We start from the raw sequence: 20,857 nt of genomic DNA, 5'->3' as shown, positions 1-20,857 counted from the left end.
TTTTTGATTACCAAACCCTGTTTTTTAAGAGGATAAGAAGGTGAGGATCATTCCATCTAAGATATGTGCAAATATTTATATTTCTTAAATACTGAATGATTAAAAAACAGTTCTATTTGTAGTAAGTGATAAAACACTTAAAAAAAAAAAGCTGCCAATGACTAACCCCAAAATTTTCCAATGCATTTACAATGAATTAAAATGAAACACAAATGTTCATACCTTGTGATTCCACATCTTATTAGCTGGAGTGTTTCTTTTAACCTAAAGTTAACTCTGGGGAGGCAAAGAGCAAAAAATACTCTAGATATGCCTCATTTTCTTTTAATAGCATATCAGTCTACACATTTCAAGGTATTGTCTTAGCATCTAAAAAAAGGTACCCTCTTTCCTTCAACTGAATCATAACTAATTCTGCTACTTCTTCATCTATAGACTATCTAAATTTTGATCATTCTTCATTTATTTCTATAAAATTACTCGTTTATGCTCAGCCAAATCCTATCTTTTCTGTTTGCCTCCACATTGCATTAAAAATTGTATGGTCAAGCTTGCTATCATGACCACATCAACTCCTAACACAAAAATCTAGCAAAATCTCTTTTTCAGTTTCTCCACTAACTTGCACATCAAATCTACACTACTCATGATCAGTTTCAAAATTTTTCTCTTGCTACTTATCCTCTAATAAATACCTAATACTTAGGACCTCTGGAGACCTCTCTTACATCTCTCTGGCTAGACAAAGGCTAAGGTGCTGAACTCTCAAAAAAGAACTATACATGCTAGTTAAGATTTAAAATAATAAACTTTTCCTCAAGAAAAAAATTTTATGAGAAATAAACCACATTTCCAATTATAGGATATGAGTAACAAAGGCTAAATAATAAAATGCTTCCCAATATTATATAATAGGTAGGTGTTCAGTTCTCAAAGCACTTCTGGTACCCTAAAACATAAATTTTTAACACATCAAGAGAGCATATTAAAGGTTTTATTAGCATTAAGAGATCATGTTTTTGGGAGTCTATTAATAAAGTTATTGGTATTAGATACTGCACAAAAATAAGAAGAGAAAAAGGGCTATAATCTTGCATAAGGTTAATTCATTGGGACCCAAATAATATTTGGTTCTTCAAGGAAATATAATCCTGACACCACCCCCCCAAAAGGCAAAATCTAAGCATGAAATGAAATAGAATTTATCAGGAAATTAAAAAAAAAAATTGCAAGGATCTCAGAAATATGGGGGAAAGAACTAATTTAAATACAAAAATGAAAGCCTAATTTATTTTCAAAGAGTACCTGATACCAATCAAACTGAGGACCTTGGCATTGGACTATGCTTCAAATAAAAACATTTCAGAACATCTAAGATATGTTTAGTAAATGTGTAAGACTTTTTACGTTCACTTTTATCCTCTCAGGTATTTTGGGCTAGAGTTTTTAAAAAAGAAATTTAACTCCTTTATTTTCTCTACCTGTACATACAATATACTTACCAGGTCTAAAACTAGGGAGAATTCTGGTGTGCTTCTTGTTTTCAATGGAAGAGCAGGTTTCCTATTTAGTTGTTCTTCTGTCAGTGGTGGAACATGTTTGATGAAATAATACCTACAAATCAAATTTTAAGAAAATCTCAACATTTCTACATTTTATAAATATGACATATTACTAAATTCAGCTCATATTTAAATCTTTAATTAAATAATACACTTTTAATCTAGTAAACCAAACCTATGAAATGTAAATAAAACTGAAAATATAAAATATTTCAGTAACCTACAAGTTACATGTTCTTTCCAATATACCATTCAGCCACCCCTCCACACATGTCTTTCATTCTGCTCCAAGAGGGAAAGGAAAACAAAAAAACAAAAAACTCACGGGTCAAATACTTCCCAGTCTTCTTCATAGGTAGCCTCTGCGTGAGTTGATGAATAACCACTATCTGGAGTTACTGGTGCTATTTAATAAAATGAAAAACAAAATGTTACTTTTACTCACTATGAAGTATACATTTTTACCGTTTTTATATAAGATTTTCCTGAAGCCCTGTGTATTTTAGGTTCAAGAAATGACAGAAATAACTTACAAACAGTATTGCATAGCAAATTTATTAATACACAGATCTAACTCCAGATCCAAAGGAAAAAAACTGCCATTATAGATAAAATAGCAAGCTAGATCATGGCTGGCAGAATTAAAATCCCTCACAGCAAAGAGAAAATTTACTACTTATTACCAGAATCATACACTCCATGAAATTTCAATTTCTAACTGCATGGTGTTATATGTATAAACATAAAAATTTCACGGTTTGCAAAGTACCTTGTACATACATATACAAGCAGTCAATATATATCTGTGCTGACCTTAGACCGAGAGGTAGTTTTTAACCTGAGATCTACGAACACTCTTTAAGAGGTTCATGAAACCCCCTGAAGACTTATGAAAAAATGCTGTATGTACATTTTTACAGGAATCTCGAGGCTGTCTAAAATCTTTTAAAAAGTTAAAAAATGCTGCTTTATATAGAAACCATTGCTTTAGAAGAGGCCTTATTTTACTTCTAATTTACAAGCAACCTAAAAATAATCATGAAGTAATTCTCTATTCCATGACAAATGGTCCATCCTACATTTAAGCTAAAATTCTATCAAATGATAGAGCATTAGAAATAATGCTGGGAGGGGAGCCTGGCTGGCTTAGTCGGAAGAGCATGTGACTGGATCTCAGGGTCAGGAGTTCAAGCCCCATGTTGGGTGCAGAGATTACTTAAATAAACAAAAAACTTAAAAAAAAAAATTATGCTGGGAATTTTCTAAGACAATAATTATAACTTAAATTCAAGGAAAGGACAAAAGGTAAAATTCTAAGTTAGAGGTAATGTCTCAGAGCTAAAAGTTCAAGATGGATGCCAGAGACTGAATGTTTGTGTCGCCACAAAATGGTATTTAGAGTTGGAGACTTTAGGATGTCATGAGGTCATTAGGTCATGAGGGTGGAGCCCTCATGAATGGGATTAGTGCCCTTATAAAAGAGCCTCCAGACAGTTCACATAGCTTCTGCCATGTAAGGGTGCATGAGAAAATAATTGTTTATGAACCAGAAAGCAGGCTCTCACCAGGTAATGAATCTGCTTGGTGCTTTGATCTTGGATTTCCCAACCTCCTAAACCATGAGAAATAAATTTCTGCTGTGTATATGCCACCTAGTCTGTGGTAATTTGTTATTGCAGCCCAAAAGGACTAAGACAGTGGAACTCACTAAAACTGCTATAATCTGTCTACAGGAATGGAATATTGGTGGATAATAGTCAAAGGAAAAAAAACAAATATTTCTTGCTATTACCATGTATTAATTCTTTTTAAAATGATTTTATTTATTTTAGAGAGACAGAGACTGAGTGCATGCATGAGTGGGGAAAGAGGCAAAGAGGGAGGGAGAAGAAAAGGAAGAGAATCTCAAGCAGACTCTGCAATGAGCGTAGAGCCTGACATGGGGCTCCATCTCATGACCCTGAGATCATGACCTGAGCCTAAACCAAGAGTCGGACACTTAACCGACTAAGCCACCCAGGCGCCCCTATCATGTAATAATTCTTTATGTATGTATTACCTTGTAACACAGTATGTATATTAAGTGAATGACAACAGAGGTAAAACATAATTTTTGTCCATCTGTAATTTCATGCCAATAACAGTTCATTAGCACAAGGGGTAATGGAAAAATATATCTTCTAACTACTTGTTTCAAATTCCTCTTAACTTCAGAGAAAGGGGGAAAGGAAGCAGTATGTGAGTGCCTTCATGCTAAGCATTTTTCTTATTTCATCCCATTTAGCTTTCATAACCCTGAATTATTTCCCTTTTAAAGGTCAGAGAGTCATCTCAGAGCTTAAGTAAGCTGTCTAAAGTCACAAAGCTAAGTAAATGACAGAGCCATCCTCCTTCCTTCTTGTTCTCTTTGGCTAGGTTCTTGAAGTTAAGGAAAAGTAATAACCTTTGTCACTCATACTCATCTTTTAAGATCAGCAAAAATTTTACTTCTATCCTCTCATGATCCAGAGTGAATGCAATGTGCCACCTCATCATTCTGCACATTTATTTCTAATAGCACTCACCACACTGTACAGTAATTTTTGTGATTACCTGGCTCATCAATTAGATAATGTACTCTTCAGGGTCAAGGAGCATTTATCTTATTCATCTTTATAAATAACGTCCATCACAGAAAATAGGTGTTCAATAAAAGTTAAGGAAATAAATGAATGAATGAGACAACTGGAGTAAATTTTACTCCCCACCCCCCAGAAACCACTAATGCTATAGAAATCCCTTCTCCATCTTCACAGTTGTCAGAAAAAAAATAAATACAGAGGATTATACAGCAGCACAAAAATACAGAACAAACATCAAACAAGAGGTCCAAAGCCCTGGACTTAGTCTATACGCCCAAACACTGGCAAGGAATGAGCATAAAATGACAGGTGAAGAGTAGATTCCTTTGCAAATCTTATCTGCCCAAGAATGAACTATGTACATAATCCAAGTTGATTTGACAGATTCAGTATTATTCTTAAAATATAACATTATAGGGCGCCTGCGTGGCTCAGTCGGTTAAGCGTCTGCCTTCAGCTCAGGTCATGATCCCAGGGTCCTGGGATTGAGTCCCGCATTGGGTTCCCTGCTCAGTAAGGAGTCTGCTTCTCCCTCTGCCAGCTACTACCCCTGCTTGTGTTCTATCAAATAAATAAGTAAAATCTTTAAAAAAATATAACATTATAATTTAACATTATAGATCTTAAGTTTAACACTACAGAAGTTAATCTTTTATTTGACCAATTTAAAATAAATCTTTGTTATGTCGCTTTTTCTCTTCATATTGGTATTACTGGGTTGCCCTATATAGAAGTTTCATAATTGTAGGATTTTTTCTTTAAATGTTTTCTGCCGTTTTGATTATATTTTTTCAAGTTTCCCCTTATATTCAAGGGAAGAACATCATTCTACTTCCTTATGCCAAACTACGTTTCTGAACCAATACATATGTGCTAGGGTCTCTCAAATGCATGGCATTATAGGAAATAAAAAGACAAATCTAAAATAAAAGCCCAAGATCTTGTCCCTCTGGGAAAAGATGACCATCCTCAATTTTATTTCTGCTTTTAAGCATGATGGAACAGTTTCATCTTTTAGCTTTATACATCTGTATACCACAACCCTCAGAGGTAATAAATTCTGATCTCATATGTTCTACATTTCCATGACAACTGGCTCAGGGACCCAACAATTATGGTAGGCCTTTATAAGGATCCAGAATTAGGCTGCAAAGTTTGGATCCAGGGAAAGATCAGGGAAAAGAAGCTTCTTTTGGGGGGATGTCATCTATATATGCAACAAATCTGAAGGTATAAGGCTGCCTTTAGGTGGGAACTTCAGACCGAAGGGTCTGATACTAGTGCAATTATAATAAGTGTGTTCATGAACATGAGCATATGTTTTGCTATTTGTGTTAAATTTCTTTTTTTTTTTTAAAGATTTTTATTTATTGAGAGAGAGAGAGAATGATAGAGAGACAGCATGAGAGGGAGGAGGGTCAGAGGGAGAAGCAGACTCCCTGATGAGCAGGGAGCCCGATGCGGGACTGGATCCTGGGACTCCAGGATCATGACCTGAGCCGAAGGCAGTCGCTTAACCAACTGAGCCACCCAGGCGCCCCTATTTGTGTTAAATTTCTAAGTAGTCAGATTAGTACAAATAAACTGTAAGATGACTAATGCTCTGTCAAAACAGCCTTTTAAAAAATTCAATTTCAAAATGACCAGATTTGGGGGAGAAAGTTTTATTTCCAATTTTAATTGTTTTATGTTCAAGAAAGAAAAACTTACGCATTTGCTCTATTAAAGAAAAAAAGAAATCCTGCATTTTTATACATTATTCATGAAGATGCATTAAGAAAAGGAATTTTCTTCACCTGTAAGGGGTGGGATATCACGATTAACTGTTTCTTCTGCTTCTTCTAAACCATTATTTATCGATGGCCTCACTTGAACTGCTTGATTTGAGTAAGCTGCTCCATTCGTTGACGTAGTAGTACTGGTAGTGATCTCATCCACCTGTTCCATATCAAGTTGTTTTACTATCTCTTCAGCTTCCACAGCCTGTCCTGGGGAATCGGATCCTGATGTTCCTATAATCAAGATTCAGTATGCTCACAACCATCATTTAAAAACTCAAAAGGGGGTGGGGGAAGAGGCATAGATGTTTTTAAGGGTACAAACTTATAGCAAGCAAACATAAGCCCTAGAGACCTAATGCGCCGTAGAGTGAATATAGACAAATATTGTATTATAATCATCAAACTTGCTAAAAGAATAGAACTTAATTGTTCTAACCACTAAAATGAAAAGATAATTATGTAATGTGATAGAGGTGCTAATTACTGTTACATGGCAATCATATTACAATATATAAATGTATCAAATCAACTTGTTTACCCTTAAATTTACATAATGTATGTGAAATATATTTTATTTTATTTTTTTTAAGATTTTATTCATTTATTTGACAGAGAGAGAGACAGCAAGAGAGGGAACACAAGCAGGGGGAGTGGGAGAGGGAGAAGCAGGCTCCCCGCTGAGCAGGAAGCCCGATGCGGGGCTTGATCCCAGGACCCCAGGATCATGACCTGAGCCGAAGGCAGATGCTTAACGACTGAGCCACCCAGGCGCCCTTGTGAAATATATTTTAATAAAAGTGAAATTAAATAATGAAAAACTCATAAATACTTGGAAAAACTAAATGCAACAGAAACAGAGCTGAGGATACCAGTTTAGTGAGTCTTTTCTAGACATTTCAAATAATCAGTAATAAAGACTATTATAAGCTAGAGTGATATTGGTGAACAAAATTTTCTTAAGAGTGTTCAAATAGTTTAGAAACACCTATTTATAGTGAAACCACAGTCATAATTTAGAATTTTTATAAATTTTGATACATAACTGACAATATAACCTTGTATAAGTTTCAGGTGTATGTGTTGATTTAATACATTTATATATTGCATTATGATTACCAACCTAGCATTAGGCTAACACCTCTATCCTGCCACATCATTACCATTTTTCTGTGGTGAGAAAATCTATCTAGTCTCTTTGCAACTTTGAAGTATACAATACAGTATTGTTGACTATAGAACTTTTCTATAAAGCAAATATCATTTATTAAATGCCTACTATGAGCTAGGCATTATATATATATTTTTTCCATTATCATTTCCATTATTTATTTCCATTGAACAGCTCCTGATCCTTCCAGTACTAAGCATCCTAGCCACTGTAGGCAGTTGTAATTTTTAAACCAGAGGTAGTTATGCAAGAATGAGCTAACTGTTCCCCTATCATAACATTTTTATTCAGAGACACAAGAACAATTTCCTAACAAGATTCCACCTCAGTAACAAAGACTGAAGTTAGTTTCCTAATCATACTCAGCCACCACCTAGATGACCCTGTTGCCCAATTCTTCTTCCACTATGAGATAAACCCAACTCTATTTCTTTATGGAATCCTCCAAATGTCATTTTCAACAACAAAATCAACCTCCCATACTCTCAACTTTCTCACAGAATGTTCCTTCTCTGTCATAGCTTTAAATGTAACTAACCCCTTTCCAAAAAACATCTTTTCCTGACATTTCCCACAAAGCTCTTTATTCTTCCACATTCAACATACTAACTGTATCAGAATTCATTTATCTCCATTGCTGCTACCAGATCAATGGTTTTCCACTGAATTTGCAAAAAAATGCCTGTTCCTTTGAGACTGATGTCACCTAGCTATATAATTCTTCACTTATCCCCACCGCTGACATCTACCAACTGCTGCCAGCATCCTCTCTCAACCAGAGGAATTTAACACCTAGCTGCCAATTTAAAGGTCTATTAAACACCTCCTACAGGTGAGGTCAATGACTCATCCTAAGACTAATCCTCAAAGGTTTTGCCCTCTTTAGCTCCTTCTTCATTCATACTGCTTTCTTAAGCAACTATCATGATCATAACCTGGACATTCACACTAAGAAAAGGTTTATCTCTGAAAACTAAAGTTCAAATATATCAATCCCCTACCATAACCTCCTAATCTTTTAATTATCTATCTATCTCATATTCCTATTACATGTGATCTTCATGTTTGATAAAAGTCAGTCTCTTTCATTCTAAACAATCCCTCAACGGCTCCTTCCCCACCCTTCTCACCTAGATTTCATAGTATATCACTTAAACCACTCTCAAGCCAGCAGCTTCAGGGTCCTTGTTCCCTTGTCTTTCCACTGTCATCCATCACAGAAATCCCTCTTGAATCAATGTAACTTACAGGCTTACTGGTGTGTGTGTGTTTCTTTTAAATTATACCCAAAAGCAAACATTCTAAACCTTCACTGTTCTCTTCAATTCCTGCCACCAGGAATCTCAGCACATGGCACCATCACCTCCCTCAAAGAAAAAGTTGTAACTATGAAACATCAACTTCTGTCCAAACATTTATTCCCCCAAGATCTTAGGTCACTGAACCATATACACCATTTACTCCACTAGTTTTAACTAATACCTATAAGCTGATAATACAATAGACTTGCTTAAACCCATATTTTTAAGCTCCACACCACACCAGAAGGACAAATGGCTACCAGACATTTTATTTGGTTGTTTCATGGCATCTCAAACTCAGCATGGCCCAAATTAAATTCAATTATCTATCTCCCGAAACATAACTTCTTGCTCTTGAAAAAATAACCTTGTGTCCTCTTAATCTCTTGTCTCTTTCATCTCCAATCTTTCATCTCCATTCTATACCTCTGACCCTTCTTTTCTCTAGTGTCACCATTAAGGTTGCATGAAATCTCACATGGACTATAAGTCTAATTGTTTTCCCCACATCCAACCTTCTTAGAATGTAGCCAACACACTACTGCCAAAGAGCTTTTTAGAAAACACAAATCTGTTCATACTACTCACCAATTCAAAACCTTTCAATCATCCTCCACTAAGAATAAAATTAAAATTCAATTATCTTACCATGTTAGCCTTAATTTGCCAACTTTATAACTCTATCTTAACCCATCCTATGCGCTCCTCACATCCAGTGCTCCATCTGTAATAAACTAATTTGTTTCTCAAACACACAATGCCTTTGCTCGTGCTGCTCATTCTACCTGAAATGCCCTTTACCACCTTTCAAGATTCAGCTTTTCTATAAAGACTATTGTTAGATGCCACCAAGAATACAGAACCATTCCATTCTTTGAACACCCCACTGCCCCATACCTCTTATCAATGCACTTATAAAAATTTATTATACCTATTTATGGATCTCTCTCCCTCTTGTAAAAAAGCAAGCTCCTTGAGGGCAGGGACCATGTGTTAATCATCCTTGAATCTCCAGGGCCTAGTACAATGGCTGGGACATGGCAAATATTGAACTGAATGAATTGAAATCTTCAAATCACCCCTGTCCCATACTTAAGTATAATTATCTTCTCTCACAGGTTAAGAGGCTCAATTTAAAGAACTGGACCAAGGTAACATAGTTAAAGAGTGGCAATTTTAAAATAAGTTTCTCTAATTCCAATGCCCATTCTTTTTCCACCACACCAGCTATTTCCAAAGATGTTCTAAGGGGCACTAGTTTTACAAGATGTTCATAGATGTTCCACAGAAAAGGGTTCTTGGGGTCAAATATGCCTAGGAAATACGGGGTTAAACAAAGTTAAAGGTAGTTTGTTGTTTTATTTCTACTACAGGACTTCACAAGTCCTTTCATGTGCCAATATGCATTATTTTTAGCCCCCAGAGCACTTAGATTTTATAGTGCACCATTCTGTCTTTTAAAAATTGTATTATCATCCAGAAACATAATTCAAACTAGAATTTAAATAATCAGGCAACAAGCATTTAATGGCTATTTTCCATGTGCCCTGTACTATATCAAACAACATGGTTGATGCAAAAATAAAGACATGAACTCTTGCCCTCACATAATCTAGAGACTAAATTATCATTTATGAAATTAAGAATTAATCATCAAAAAAGACAGGACACTAGCTAAATTTTTTTTTTTAAGATTTTATTTATTTATTTGACAGAGAGAGAGAGACACAGCAAGAGAGGAAACACAAGCAGGGGGAGTGGGAGAGGGAGAAGCAGGCTTCCCGCGGAGCAGAGAGCCCAACGCGGGGCTCGATCCCAGGACCCTGGAACCATGACCTGAGCCGAAGGCAGACGCTTAATGACTGAGCCACTGAGGCACCCCAACACTAGCTAAATCTTTAAAAAAAATGTATGTTGGGCAGGACACCTGGGTAGCTCAGTCCACTGGGCATCCACCTCTTGGTTTAGGCTTGGGTCATGATCTCAGGGTTATAGGGTTGAGCCCCACATTGGGTTTCATACTCAGCACGGAGTCTGCTTGGGATTCTCTTTCTCTCCCTCTCCTAGGGTGCGAGCGCTCTCTCAAAATCTTTAAAAAAAAGTGTTGGAGGCGCCTGGGTGGCTCAATCATTAAGCGTCTGCCTTGGGCTCAGGTCATGATCCCAGGGTCCTGGGATCAAGTCCCACATCGGGCTCCCTGCTCGGCAGGAAGCCTACTTTCTCCCTCTCCCACTCCCCCTGCTTGTGTTCTGGCTCTCACTCTCTCTCTCTCTCTGCCAAATAAATAAATAAAATCTTTAAAAAAAAATTTTTGGGAAACAATCCAAGTTTGATTCTTTTGCAAAGGCATTATATAATGAAAACCTTCAATTCATTTGCATTAGAGTAGTTACTAATTATCCAAATTAAAGATCCCTAGGGGGTCTTTGATGATAAATGATGAATGATAAATAAAATGTGTTACAAATGATAAAAATGGGGGTGCCTGGGTGGCTCAGTCGTTAAGCGTCTGCCTTCGGCTCGGGTCATGATCCCAGGGTCCTGGGATCAAGCCCTACATCGGGCTCCCTGCTCGGCAGGAGTCTGCTTCTCCCTCTCCCACTCCCCCTACTTGTGTTCCTGCTCTCACTCTCTCTCTGTCAAATAAATAAATAAAATCTTTAAAAAACAAATGATAAAAATGTGTTACAAAAAATGACCTAGTTTCAGCTCACTTAAAATATTTTAAAAATTCTACTTTATTGATCTAGAATACTGAAAATATTTCTGGATTCTCTCCTGTACACACTAAGGATTACAGAAGTCATTCCAACATAAAAGAAATTACTTTCCCTCCAGCCCAAAGTTTATCATTTAGCTTTTCAGATAGTGAAAGTGGAGTTCATGTACTTCAACAGAATTAAACATGACCTAAATTTATTTCAGCCACTAAAAACAAAAAAAACCCAAAAAACAAAACACAAAAACCACAAACTTTTAGGAGCTGTGTATTTTTTTTTCTTTTTCTTTTTCTTCAGGAGCTGTGTTTTTAATGAGGCTGAAAACAAACATAAGATGCTGACAAAATATGCCAGTAAAATCAAACAGATCTTTTAAAAAACTAGGGAAACTATTAATTTTTTAAACCCAAATTATGGGTAATAGTTTATACTTACCATTTTTATTTGCTGGTGAAAAAAAGTTGAAGACAGGAGAAAATATGGTCCCCAACAATGTAGTCCTTGGAGGACTGCCAGAGGAAGGATTATCTTCTAATTTTCCATTTTGTTTTACATGTTGATTTGTCATTTCATAACTACCAGCTTCTAAGAAAGAAACAAGAAAAAAGTTGCAATCTAGAAAACATGACTTTAAGAAATGTTTTAAACAATTCATTATGAAAATAATTTTTTGCCTCAAAATACTTCATAAAAACTGATTAACATTTACTGTTAAAAAAACTGATTACTTAAAAATATCCTGAGGTAAATAAATTGTAAATCAAATGATTTTATGTTTACATCTAGAAGTATATAGACTGAAAGGCTTCAAAATCCAGTGTAACAGAAAATGAAATAAACTCTTTGTAAGTAAAGCAAATTACAACATCAAAAACATAAATGCAAGATCCTGCCCTTATTTACATTTTGGGAGGCTGCCTACTTCACAAAACCAATCTATTAGTAATGAATAACAGCTAAATAAATAGAGGCAACATAGATCTACTGAAGCAGAAGACTGTGTATAGCAGTGTCAATTACTTATGTATACTCAGGCATCATTTCAGAGTGATTAAGAAGAACAAACAGGTTTGTCTTTTGTTTTTTTAGTTTCTTATGAATAAAAAAATTTTCATGGGTTTTTGGAAATGATACAGTAAAAACAAATTCAAACAAATGTGTTTTGATTAATCATTCTTGACCTTCCACAACTTTACTTGATATCTACCACATTCTTTCCTTCTTTGCGATAGGTCTTTTGTTTCTTTTTCCCTAATAGTCAATTCTAACAACAGAGATACAACACTGAGTTGGGGGGAAAGAGGTAAGAAATTATTCTTGCTGTTGTGTTTTATTAAAACAGCAATGGTTAAATGAAGTAATCCATGCTCTAAAGTGTTGGTTTTTATAGCTTTCTCTGCTTGTCCTTCTTGATTTTCTTTTTGACTTTGAGGAGCTTCCCAGCAATATTTTAACATATTGACCTAGAACAAGGTTTATCAACAGCAGCACTATTGATTTTTGGGCTGGATAATTCTTTATTGAAGGAGGATGTCCTGTACATTGTAGGATGTCTAGCAGCATCCCTAACCTCTACCTGTTAGATATGAGTAGTAACCCCCCAACAGGTTGTGACAACCAAAAGGGTCTCCAAATATTAACAAATGTCCCCTGGGGACAAAACCACCCCTAGTTAAGAACCACTGTCCCAAGTGATACAAGCCCTCTCTGAGCTCTGAAATTCCATGATCCAGAAACAAATTCTTTGTACATATTTCAATAAATTAAGCCACAGTTATTACTGCTTTAAGAACAGAGTTTATTAGAGGTTGAAAATGTTCCATATACATTTTTACGATAAACAGTATAAAGCTAGTTGCTCTGCCTTTACTTATTTTAACTCAGCAAAGTAGATCAGTATTAGATAAATTTTTATTTCATGCTACTAATACTTAATACAAAGAATATTACAAAAATAAGGGAAAAAACTGCAGAGTCAGTTTTTAAAAACAGAAAATAAACATGACAGGTGAGATCTCTGCTTACACCTAATAGAACAATATCTAAATATTAACAAACCTCCATTTACTTGACTTTTCCGTCTTACTCGAGATAACTGTTTGTTAGGCTTTTCTCCTGCTCTTGGTGTTGATGTGATCAAATTATTATCTATATCACGTTCAATCCTACTCCGTTTCGAAGGATTTTCTCTCTCTTCCTTAAGATATGAGGAAAAAAACATGCATTGAGCATAGGCATTCTGCCTTATAGATTACACTTACAAAATATGATATGTACCCCCATGTTCACTGCAGCATTATTTACAATAGCCAACAGACACAACTTAAGTGTTCATCTGTTGATGAATGGATAGACTGTATGGGGGATACACACACACACACAAACACACACTGAAGTATTATTCAGCCATTAAAAAGAATGAAATCTTGCCACTTGTGACAACATGGACGGACAACATGGATGTGCTAAGTGAAGATAGTTAAAATACTGTATGACCTCACTTTTATGTGGAATCTAAATAACAAATGAAAAAAAGACTCTGCTCATAGACACAGAGAACAGACTGGTGGTTGCCAGAGGTGGGGGATGGGGGCTGGCAAAATGGGTGAAGGGAGTCAAAAGGTACAAATTTTAGTTCTAAAATAAGTAAGTCATGGAAATGTAATGCACAACATGGCAACTACAGTTAATACAGTACTTCATATCTGAAAGTTGCTAAGAGAGTAGATTTTAAAACTTCTCATCACAAAAAAAAGTTCTAACCATGGTAATGGATGTTAGCTAGGCTTATTGTGATGATCATTTTACAACACGTATATATAAATATCAAATCATATTTTACACTAAAACTAATACAATGCTGTATATCAATTATACCTCAATTTTTAAAAACAGATACAATATGTGTAATATATTTTCCGTTTTTCACATCCAGGAGAAACAAAATAGAATTACATAATATCCAACAGTGCTTAAAAACAAAGGAAAAATTTGACAATGTTGTAAGAGGTTTATTATTAATGCACTTATAATACACAAATATAACTACAGCATCCTCACAATTCAGATCCTTTCCCCAGGGTCCATTAAACTGTCTGTGCTGGGCGCCTGGGTGGCTCAGTCGGTTAAGCATCTGCCTTTGGCTCAGGTCATGATCCTGGAGTCCCAGGATCATGTCCCACATCGGGCTCCCTGCTCAGTGGGGAGTCTGCTTCTCCCTCTGGCCCTCCCCCGTCTTGTGCTCTCTCTCTCCCTCAAATAAATAAATGTTTTTTAAAAAGAATTTAAAAAAATAAAAGGTGCTACTGAAATACTCAATTGTACAATATTCTCTGAGTTTTCAGCAATTTTCCCATATTCTTAAAGACTTGTCTGAAAAACAGTGGTTGTTTCCTTGAGCACTCCGAGTAAGAGACAGAACCCCACTGGAATTTGCTGGCATATCACATATTACCAAAAATAACAGGGCCTGCTAATGCCACACCCCAATGCCAACCTCAATTCTTTAAATGCCCAAATTAACACCAAGGAGTCTACTCCCTAATAAAGCTCTCTATTCATTTCCTTTTATATGGGGCAAATCCACATCAGCAGTTTATACTGTTTTTGCAGTATTGACTAAAAGACTATACGCCAAGTATACTCTCGGAGTATACTGATTTTTCATTTGTACATCTATTTTTCTCATTTGTAAAATTTTTCTAGAGTCATCTACTACATGAATGGTTTTCTTACATTACTGTAATACTGGCATATAATTCCTTGGTTTTCTTGTTTGTTTTTTAGTAATCTTTACACCCAATGTGGGACCCTAACTCACAACCCCGAGATGAAGAATCGCATGCTCTACCAACTGAGGAAGCCCAGTGCCCCAATTCCTTGCTGTTTTAATGAGACTACTTAGTATCTTTTGGTAAGGATTAGATTTTTAAATCTATATTAAATATAATTTGTATGTATAATCACTATTCTTATTCAACAGGAATAACTCCTTTATTTGTACTGAATATTTGTATCCAATGCTTTTATACCAGAGCAAATAAGATGCTGCTGTACATTTTCTAAAGGTTGAATATCATTTTATTATTTCTAAAACAAACCTTGGTATTCTAAATGGCCACAATTACAATTCCCTATTTGGATCAATTCTACTCCTGAAACCAATACTACACTACATGTTAACTAACTTGGATTTAAATAAAATCTTGGAAGGAAAAAAAAAGATATTAAAGATTATTAAAAAGCTAAACTTTCCTAAACAATAATTCCCTACTTGGAGCAAAACAAAACAAAGATAATATCAAAATACATCATTCCATATCATACCATACAGAATTTTACTTTTACTCAGTAGTTTCTCTAATTTTAGATATCTCTGTTAGAACAATGTCATTACAGCACAAAAGAACGCTTCAGTGATCCACAACAAAATTCTTCAAACAGTTACTATTTATCATTCCCCTGCATTTTAAAATGACTAGTAAGCCTCATATTCCAAACACTGATCTCCATTGCCAGAAAACAGAACTCTCTTATAAAGTCCTTCAAGAACAGAAATAATGCCACAAAGCCAACAACACTAAGCTCCAGCAACTTCTTGAAGAAGTCTCTTAGTACATCTGCTCTAACACAAATACTTACATTCCTGAAAATCCTGCATTCTGCAACACTAAAAACAACAAGGCTTAAGGAAAAAATAATTGGTCCAGGAGGGTACAGAGAGGTACACAAGACAGATCAGTCAATGCCCCGTTAACTCTGTAACCATAGCACTAACAAAAACAATGATTGGGACACCTCCAGAGATAACTTGGACACCCCAATGAGGCAGCTAACAGCAGCTGAAATGCTACCTCAGGGCTTAATAAAAGGTAATAAAAACAGAGAAAGAGAAACAAGGGCTTATGGGAACTGAGAAGTGGAGCTTTAAGACAGTAGGGCTAAGATGGACACAAAAGGAAATGCAGACTGCCACATGAGAAAGTCCCTGCTAGAGTGTACTTCTCTAGGAGGGAACCCCCCTTCCCTGCCGCTGCTAATTACCACTTCTAATTAAAACCTCTGTGTGTGTGTGTTTGGGAGGGGGTGCTTTTGTTTCTGTAGCAGCTGAATTTTAAGTGTTTTACTTTCCTGATGAAATACAAAATTCAACTCCCTGGGGCACCTAGATGGCACAGTGGGTTAAATGTCCAACTCTTGGTTTTAGCTCAGATTGTGATCTCAGGGTCGTTGAGACCAAGCTGAGCCTGTTCAGCATGGAGTCTGCCTAAAAGACTCTCTCGGAGCACCTGGGTGGCTCAGTCATTAAGCGTCTGCCTTCGGCTCAGGTCATGATCCCAGGGTCCTGGGATTGAGCCCCGCATCGAGCTCCCTGCTCAGCGGGAAGCCTGCTTCTCCCTCTCCCACTCCCCCTGCTTATGTGTCTCTGTCTGTCAAATAAATAAATAAAATCTTAAAAAAAAAAAAAGACTCTCTCTCCCTCTGCCCCTCCCCTTCCCTCCATGCTTGTGCTCCTCTGCTCTCTCTCTCTCAAATAAATAAATCTTAAAAAAAAATTCAACTCCCTTTATTCAGGATCCCCTTGTCTAGTTTAGGAAAAAGTCATGTATAAGGCAATGCACTACCCATGTTATACTGACACTATTCCCCTATTTATCAAGAGTCTATAAGCTAATTGATGTTGTGGAATTACATATTTACTGTAGCAGAACAGACTGTACTGCGGTCATTTAAAAACACGTATAATATTTGGGGCGCCTGGGTGGCTCAGTCACTTAAGCCTCCAACTCCTGATTTCAACTCAGGTCATGATCTCATAGTCCTAGGATGGAGCCCCGTGGTGTCAGGCTCCGCGCTCAGAGGGGAGTCTGCTCAAGGAATCACTCTTTTCCTCTGCCCCTCTCCCTGCTCGCACTCTCGCTCTAAAATAAGTAAATCTTTTAAAAAATACATAAAGTATGTAAATACACACATAAAGTAAAATATTTTAGCTTACATCTCTAAGTAGGAAGAGGAAGCTATTAATATCAAGGTTAAAGCTCTGCAGTCATTGACAATAAAATCCTATTCTTCAGAATAATGCATTCAGATGTCTAATGATGCTCTAATTCTGAAAGACAATTCATCACCCAATCCTAGTCTTTCTTGAACATTCAACTATATAATTTGGAGACTTTATGAATATGGCATGATTTTTAAAAGAACTTAGGAAAAACAAGATTCCTACATTACTGTATAGGATGCTTTAATAAATTTATTAACCCTGCAATTTCTTCTCTGGAATTTATATTTTTCAAAGTTGTCCCTAAAATAAACTTTTAGGGGAAAATCTTGGGAAGGTAGTGTTCTTATGTCTCTGAATCCCAAGGGAAACACAGAGACCTAATGCGGCAAAAAAAACCCAACAGCGAATTCACAACAAAACCAGGAGACAAGGTTCTGTTTCCCCTAAATTCCAAGCAGATGAGGACAAACCAACAGCCACAGCACCTGAGTGCTCACATGCAGTAGTACAGAAGAAAGCAAGGGGATCAACAAGGTGTATGATACACCTGAGAACAAGAGAAGCCCGAAATAGCTAAAAGGTAGGTAGGTATTCAATAGAAAGCATGGCAGATCAATTTTATGACAGGAGAGTTGCTGTCCAATCTAACAGCAAAGGGGTCCATGGTGAGAATGAAATAACAGCTCCTATGAACTCTTGGAAATGACCAACTATGGCTCTCTTCTAGAATAAGCCTACACGCTAAGGGGAAACTGCTGGGAATGGAATCAAAACTGAGTAACTAAGGCACAAAAGAAAAGAAGAAAAGAGGGCGCCTGGGTAGCTCAGTTGGTTAAGCGTCTGACTCTTGATCTTGGTTCAGTCTTGACCTCAAGGTGGTGAATTCAAGCCCCGCACTGGACTCCACACTGGACGTGGAGCCTACTTAAAAACACAAAAGGAAAAAAAAAGAAGGAAAGTAAAGTGAAGTTTCAGATAAACATCGAGTAGTAATAAAGAGACAGGAAAACTCAAAAAGCAATCACTGTATTTTTTTAACATTACACAAAAACAACAAAAAGAGTTAGAAAAGATACCCTAAACCACACAACCTTCTAAATATTCAGAAAAACTAATCTCATACAAAACTGAGCAACAAGTATAGATGTTAAATCCACACAAAATTATTATAATAAAATATACAAGGAGTAAAATAAATAAAGAATGCATGTTAGAAAAATATGCATATGGAATAGATCAAAATTATAACCTATTTCAAAACACAAGACTTATTAAGAAAATGGTATGAGACATACAAGTTAGAAAAATTCAAATCATAACGACAGAACAAAATAATTAGGAATAACAAAAAAATCGTATCAGAAATAAAGACTGAACAAGAATGGACATAAAATTGAGTAAACAATAGATTATACCTTTTAAAAGAAACAGGAGATAAAATGGGGGGGGGAATTTTAAAAGACATCAAAATGTTACAAATAGTGAAGATACACAAAGATCTAGCAGAAAATAGTAGTCCCTGAAGAAGGAAACCAAATCAAAAGCATGGCAAAAGAATGAGTATTAGAAAATTTTCCTCAAAGAAAAGATTTTAGGGGCACCTGGGTGGCTCAATCGGTTGAGTGTCCAACTCTTGGTTTTGGCTCAGGTCAGGATCTCACGGTTGTGAGATTAAGCCCTGCATCAAGCAAGCTCTATGCTCAGCACGAAGTCCACTTCAGATTCTCTCTCCCTCTTCCTCCTGCTCACTCTCTCTCTCTGTGTCTCTCTCTTTCTCTCAAGTAAATCTTTAAAAGATTTTAAATTATATTGAAAGATATGTCTAACTAAAACTATCAACCCAGAAAATAAAGAGGATATATCTTAAACTTCATAGAATTTAAAGAAAAGAAATCCTTTGGAGATCAAGGCGAAATCATAAAGTAAAAAAAAAATTACATTATCATCAAACTTCAACCCCAATGCTTTTTATATCAGAAGAAAATGGAGTAACAGTTAAAATAATCGAGAAGAGAAAAGCCTAGCCAAGTTATTTTATATGCAGCAAAACTGGATTTTCAACCTTAAAGAGCACTGTTACCAATGTGCAAGAATACTGTTCCCATGAGTGCTTCCTGTGGCATCTACTAGAAAATGAGCTTCAGACAACAAAAATGACTGCAGACAATGACATGAGGACTGAGGATAAGCATTAAACATACCAAACATATGCAGATCCTGTAAAACTAAGATAAATGAGGATTAAAAGATGGTATGTAATGACTATAGACTCAGTATGTATACATACAAAACTGTAAGAAAATTGGTAAGAAATATATCAAGTTTTTTTTTAAATTGTTCATTTTAAAGTCATTCTGAGACAGAAAACTTAATTCATTCCCAGCTGATCTACACAAGAAATACTAAGTGAAGTTCTTTAGGCATAGAATAATTAATACCAGATGGGATCCTAAACCTGCAGTAAGGAATGAACACCACTAAGGCAAATATGAGGAAATATAAAAGCTCTTGGTGTTCAGTACTACTGTGCTCTTACCAGCTATCTTTAACAGTCATACTTGCTATAATCTCTGTAGCCTCATTATGATCCAGTAAATTATTTTGAAGTCTTAAAGTTTTTAATATATACATTTGTAGAAATATGAGTACTCTTAATATACTGCTTTGCAATAATATCAAATTTCGTTTTTAAAATTATGTCTAAACAGCTATTTTGAAATACTATTAGTAATTATTTTAGATAAAAGAAAATTTATAACTTTAATTAAGAATGGATCACTGAATTAAAAAAGGGAGATTAGGGATGCGTGGGTGGCTCAGTCAGTTAAGTGTCTGCCTTCAGCTCAGGTCATGATCCCAGGGCCCTGGGATGGAGCCCCACATCGGGATCCTTGCTCAGTGGGGAGCCTGCTTCTCCCTCTGCCCGCTGCTCCCCCTGCTTGTGCTCTCTCTCTGACAAATAAATAAAATCTTTAAAAATAAATAAAAATAAAAAAGGGAGATCAGACGATATGTGGTTCCATCAATCATCACACTGAGGAAGAAACTGACATACCCAAATTCTCTGACTCACAAAAAGGGGAACACTACTCCAAAGAACCTGAATCAAACTGTAGATTACAAATGAAAATATGATAAAGCTATTTTCCCTTTGGCTGCATAAATACTATTAAGTTGTCTTCTCAGGCTTTATGTAATAGACCATATTCAAATAAAGTTATGGTGCCAATTTGGTTGTACGATCATTTGATAACACTCATTCAGCATTTAAAAAAGAGGAATTTAAATGTATACATGATGAGTTCTTTAAAAGCCAAAAATCGTTACAGCTTTTCAAACTAAAAATTAAAAAAGCCAATGAGATTATCTTAAAGAGTAAGTTATCGTATTGCATTGGTTGAAAAAGTGTACATAATATCTGAAAGACTTATAAACTCTTGCATAGTAGATATTGCTGGAAGCCTGCTGCATAAAGTCAATAAAAGAAACAGGCTCTTCCACTTCCCAAAGATAAAATTACTCACTGAATTGAAGACTTATCTGCAAATATAGGAAATGAGTTAATATCTGGTCCATAGAATTGTATTTCTGCCTTACAGATATGGCCGACTTTCTGTTTTGTTTTTTTTTTTTAAGATTTTATTTATTTATTTGACAGAGAGAGAGATAGCGAGAGCAGGAACACAAGCAGGGGGAGTGG

General features: G+C 35.9%; 1 protein-coding gene and 1 long non-coding RNA gene across 3 annotated transcripts in view; one reads left to right on the top strand and one right to left on the bottom strand.

Moving 5' to 3' along the window:
* The window catches only part of CTDSPL2 (CTD small phosphatase like 2), a 75,948-nt gene that overhangs the window by 21,835 nt on the left and 33,256 nt on the right, over nucleotides 1–20,857 (bottom strand). Inside the window, exons 3-7 of one of the 2 annotated variants that reach the window (XM_031029156.2) lie at nucleotides 13,212–13,350; nucleotides 11,589–11,735; nucleotides 5,980–6,195; nucleotides 1,888–1,966; nucleotides 1,503–1,614 (exon numbers count right to left, since the gene is read on the bottom strand). In XM_031029156.2, coding sequence (XP_030885016.1) covers nucleotides 1,503–1,614; nucleotides 1,888–1,966; nucleotides 5,980–6,195; nucleotides 11,589–11,735; nucleotides 13,212–13,350 — 693 coding nt within the window. Of the gene's footprint in view, nucleotides 1–1,502; nucleotides 1,615–1,887; nucleotides 1,967–5,979; nucleotides 6,196–11,588; nucleotides 11,739–13,211; nucleotides 13,351–20,857 lie in introns of both variants that reach the window. The other variant, XM_006727452.3, reaches the window with a different exon arrangement.
* LOC145723495 (uncharacterized) overlaps nucleotides 1–20,857 on the top strand; it is a 68,644-nt gene that overhangs the window by 30,808 nt on the left and 16,979 nt on the right. The window contains exon 3 of the long non-coding RNA XR_014148606.1: nucleotides 14,940–15,066. This is a non-coding gene — a long non-coding RNA (uncharacterized LOC145723495). The remainder of the gene's footprint in view (nucleotides 1–14,939; nucleotides 15,067–20,857) is intronic.

This window comes from Leptonychotes weddellii, chromosome 9 (assembly GCF_054177405.1).
Source record: "Leptonychotes weddellii isolate Sample4059 chromosome 9, ASM5417740v2, whole genome shotgun sequence".
NCBI lineage: Eukaryota > Metazoa > Chordata > Mammalia > Carnivora > Phocidae > Leptonychotes > Leptonychotes weddellii.
This window is presented reverse-complemented; position numbering and strand designations above follow the sequence as displayed.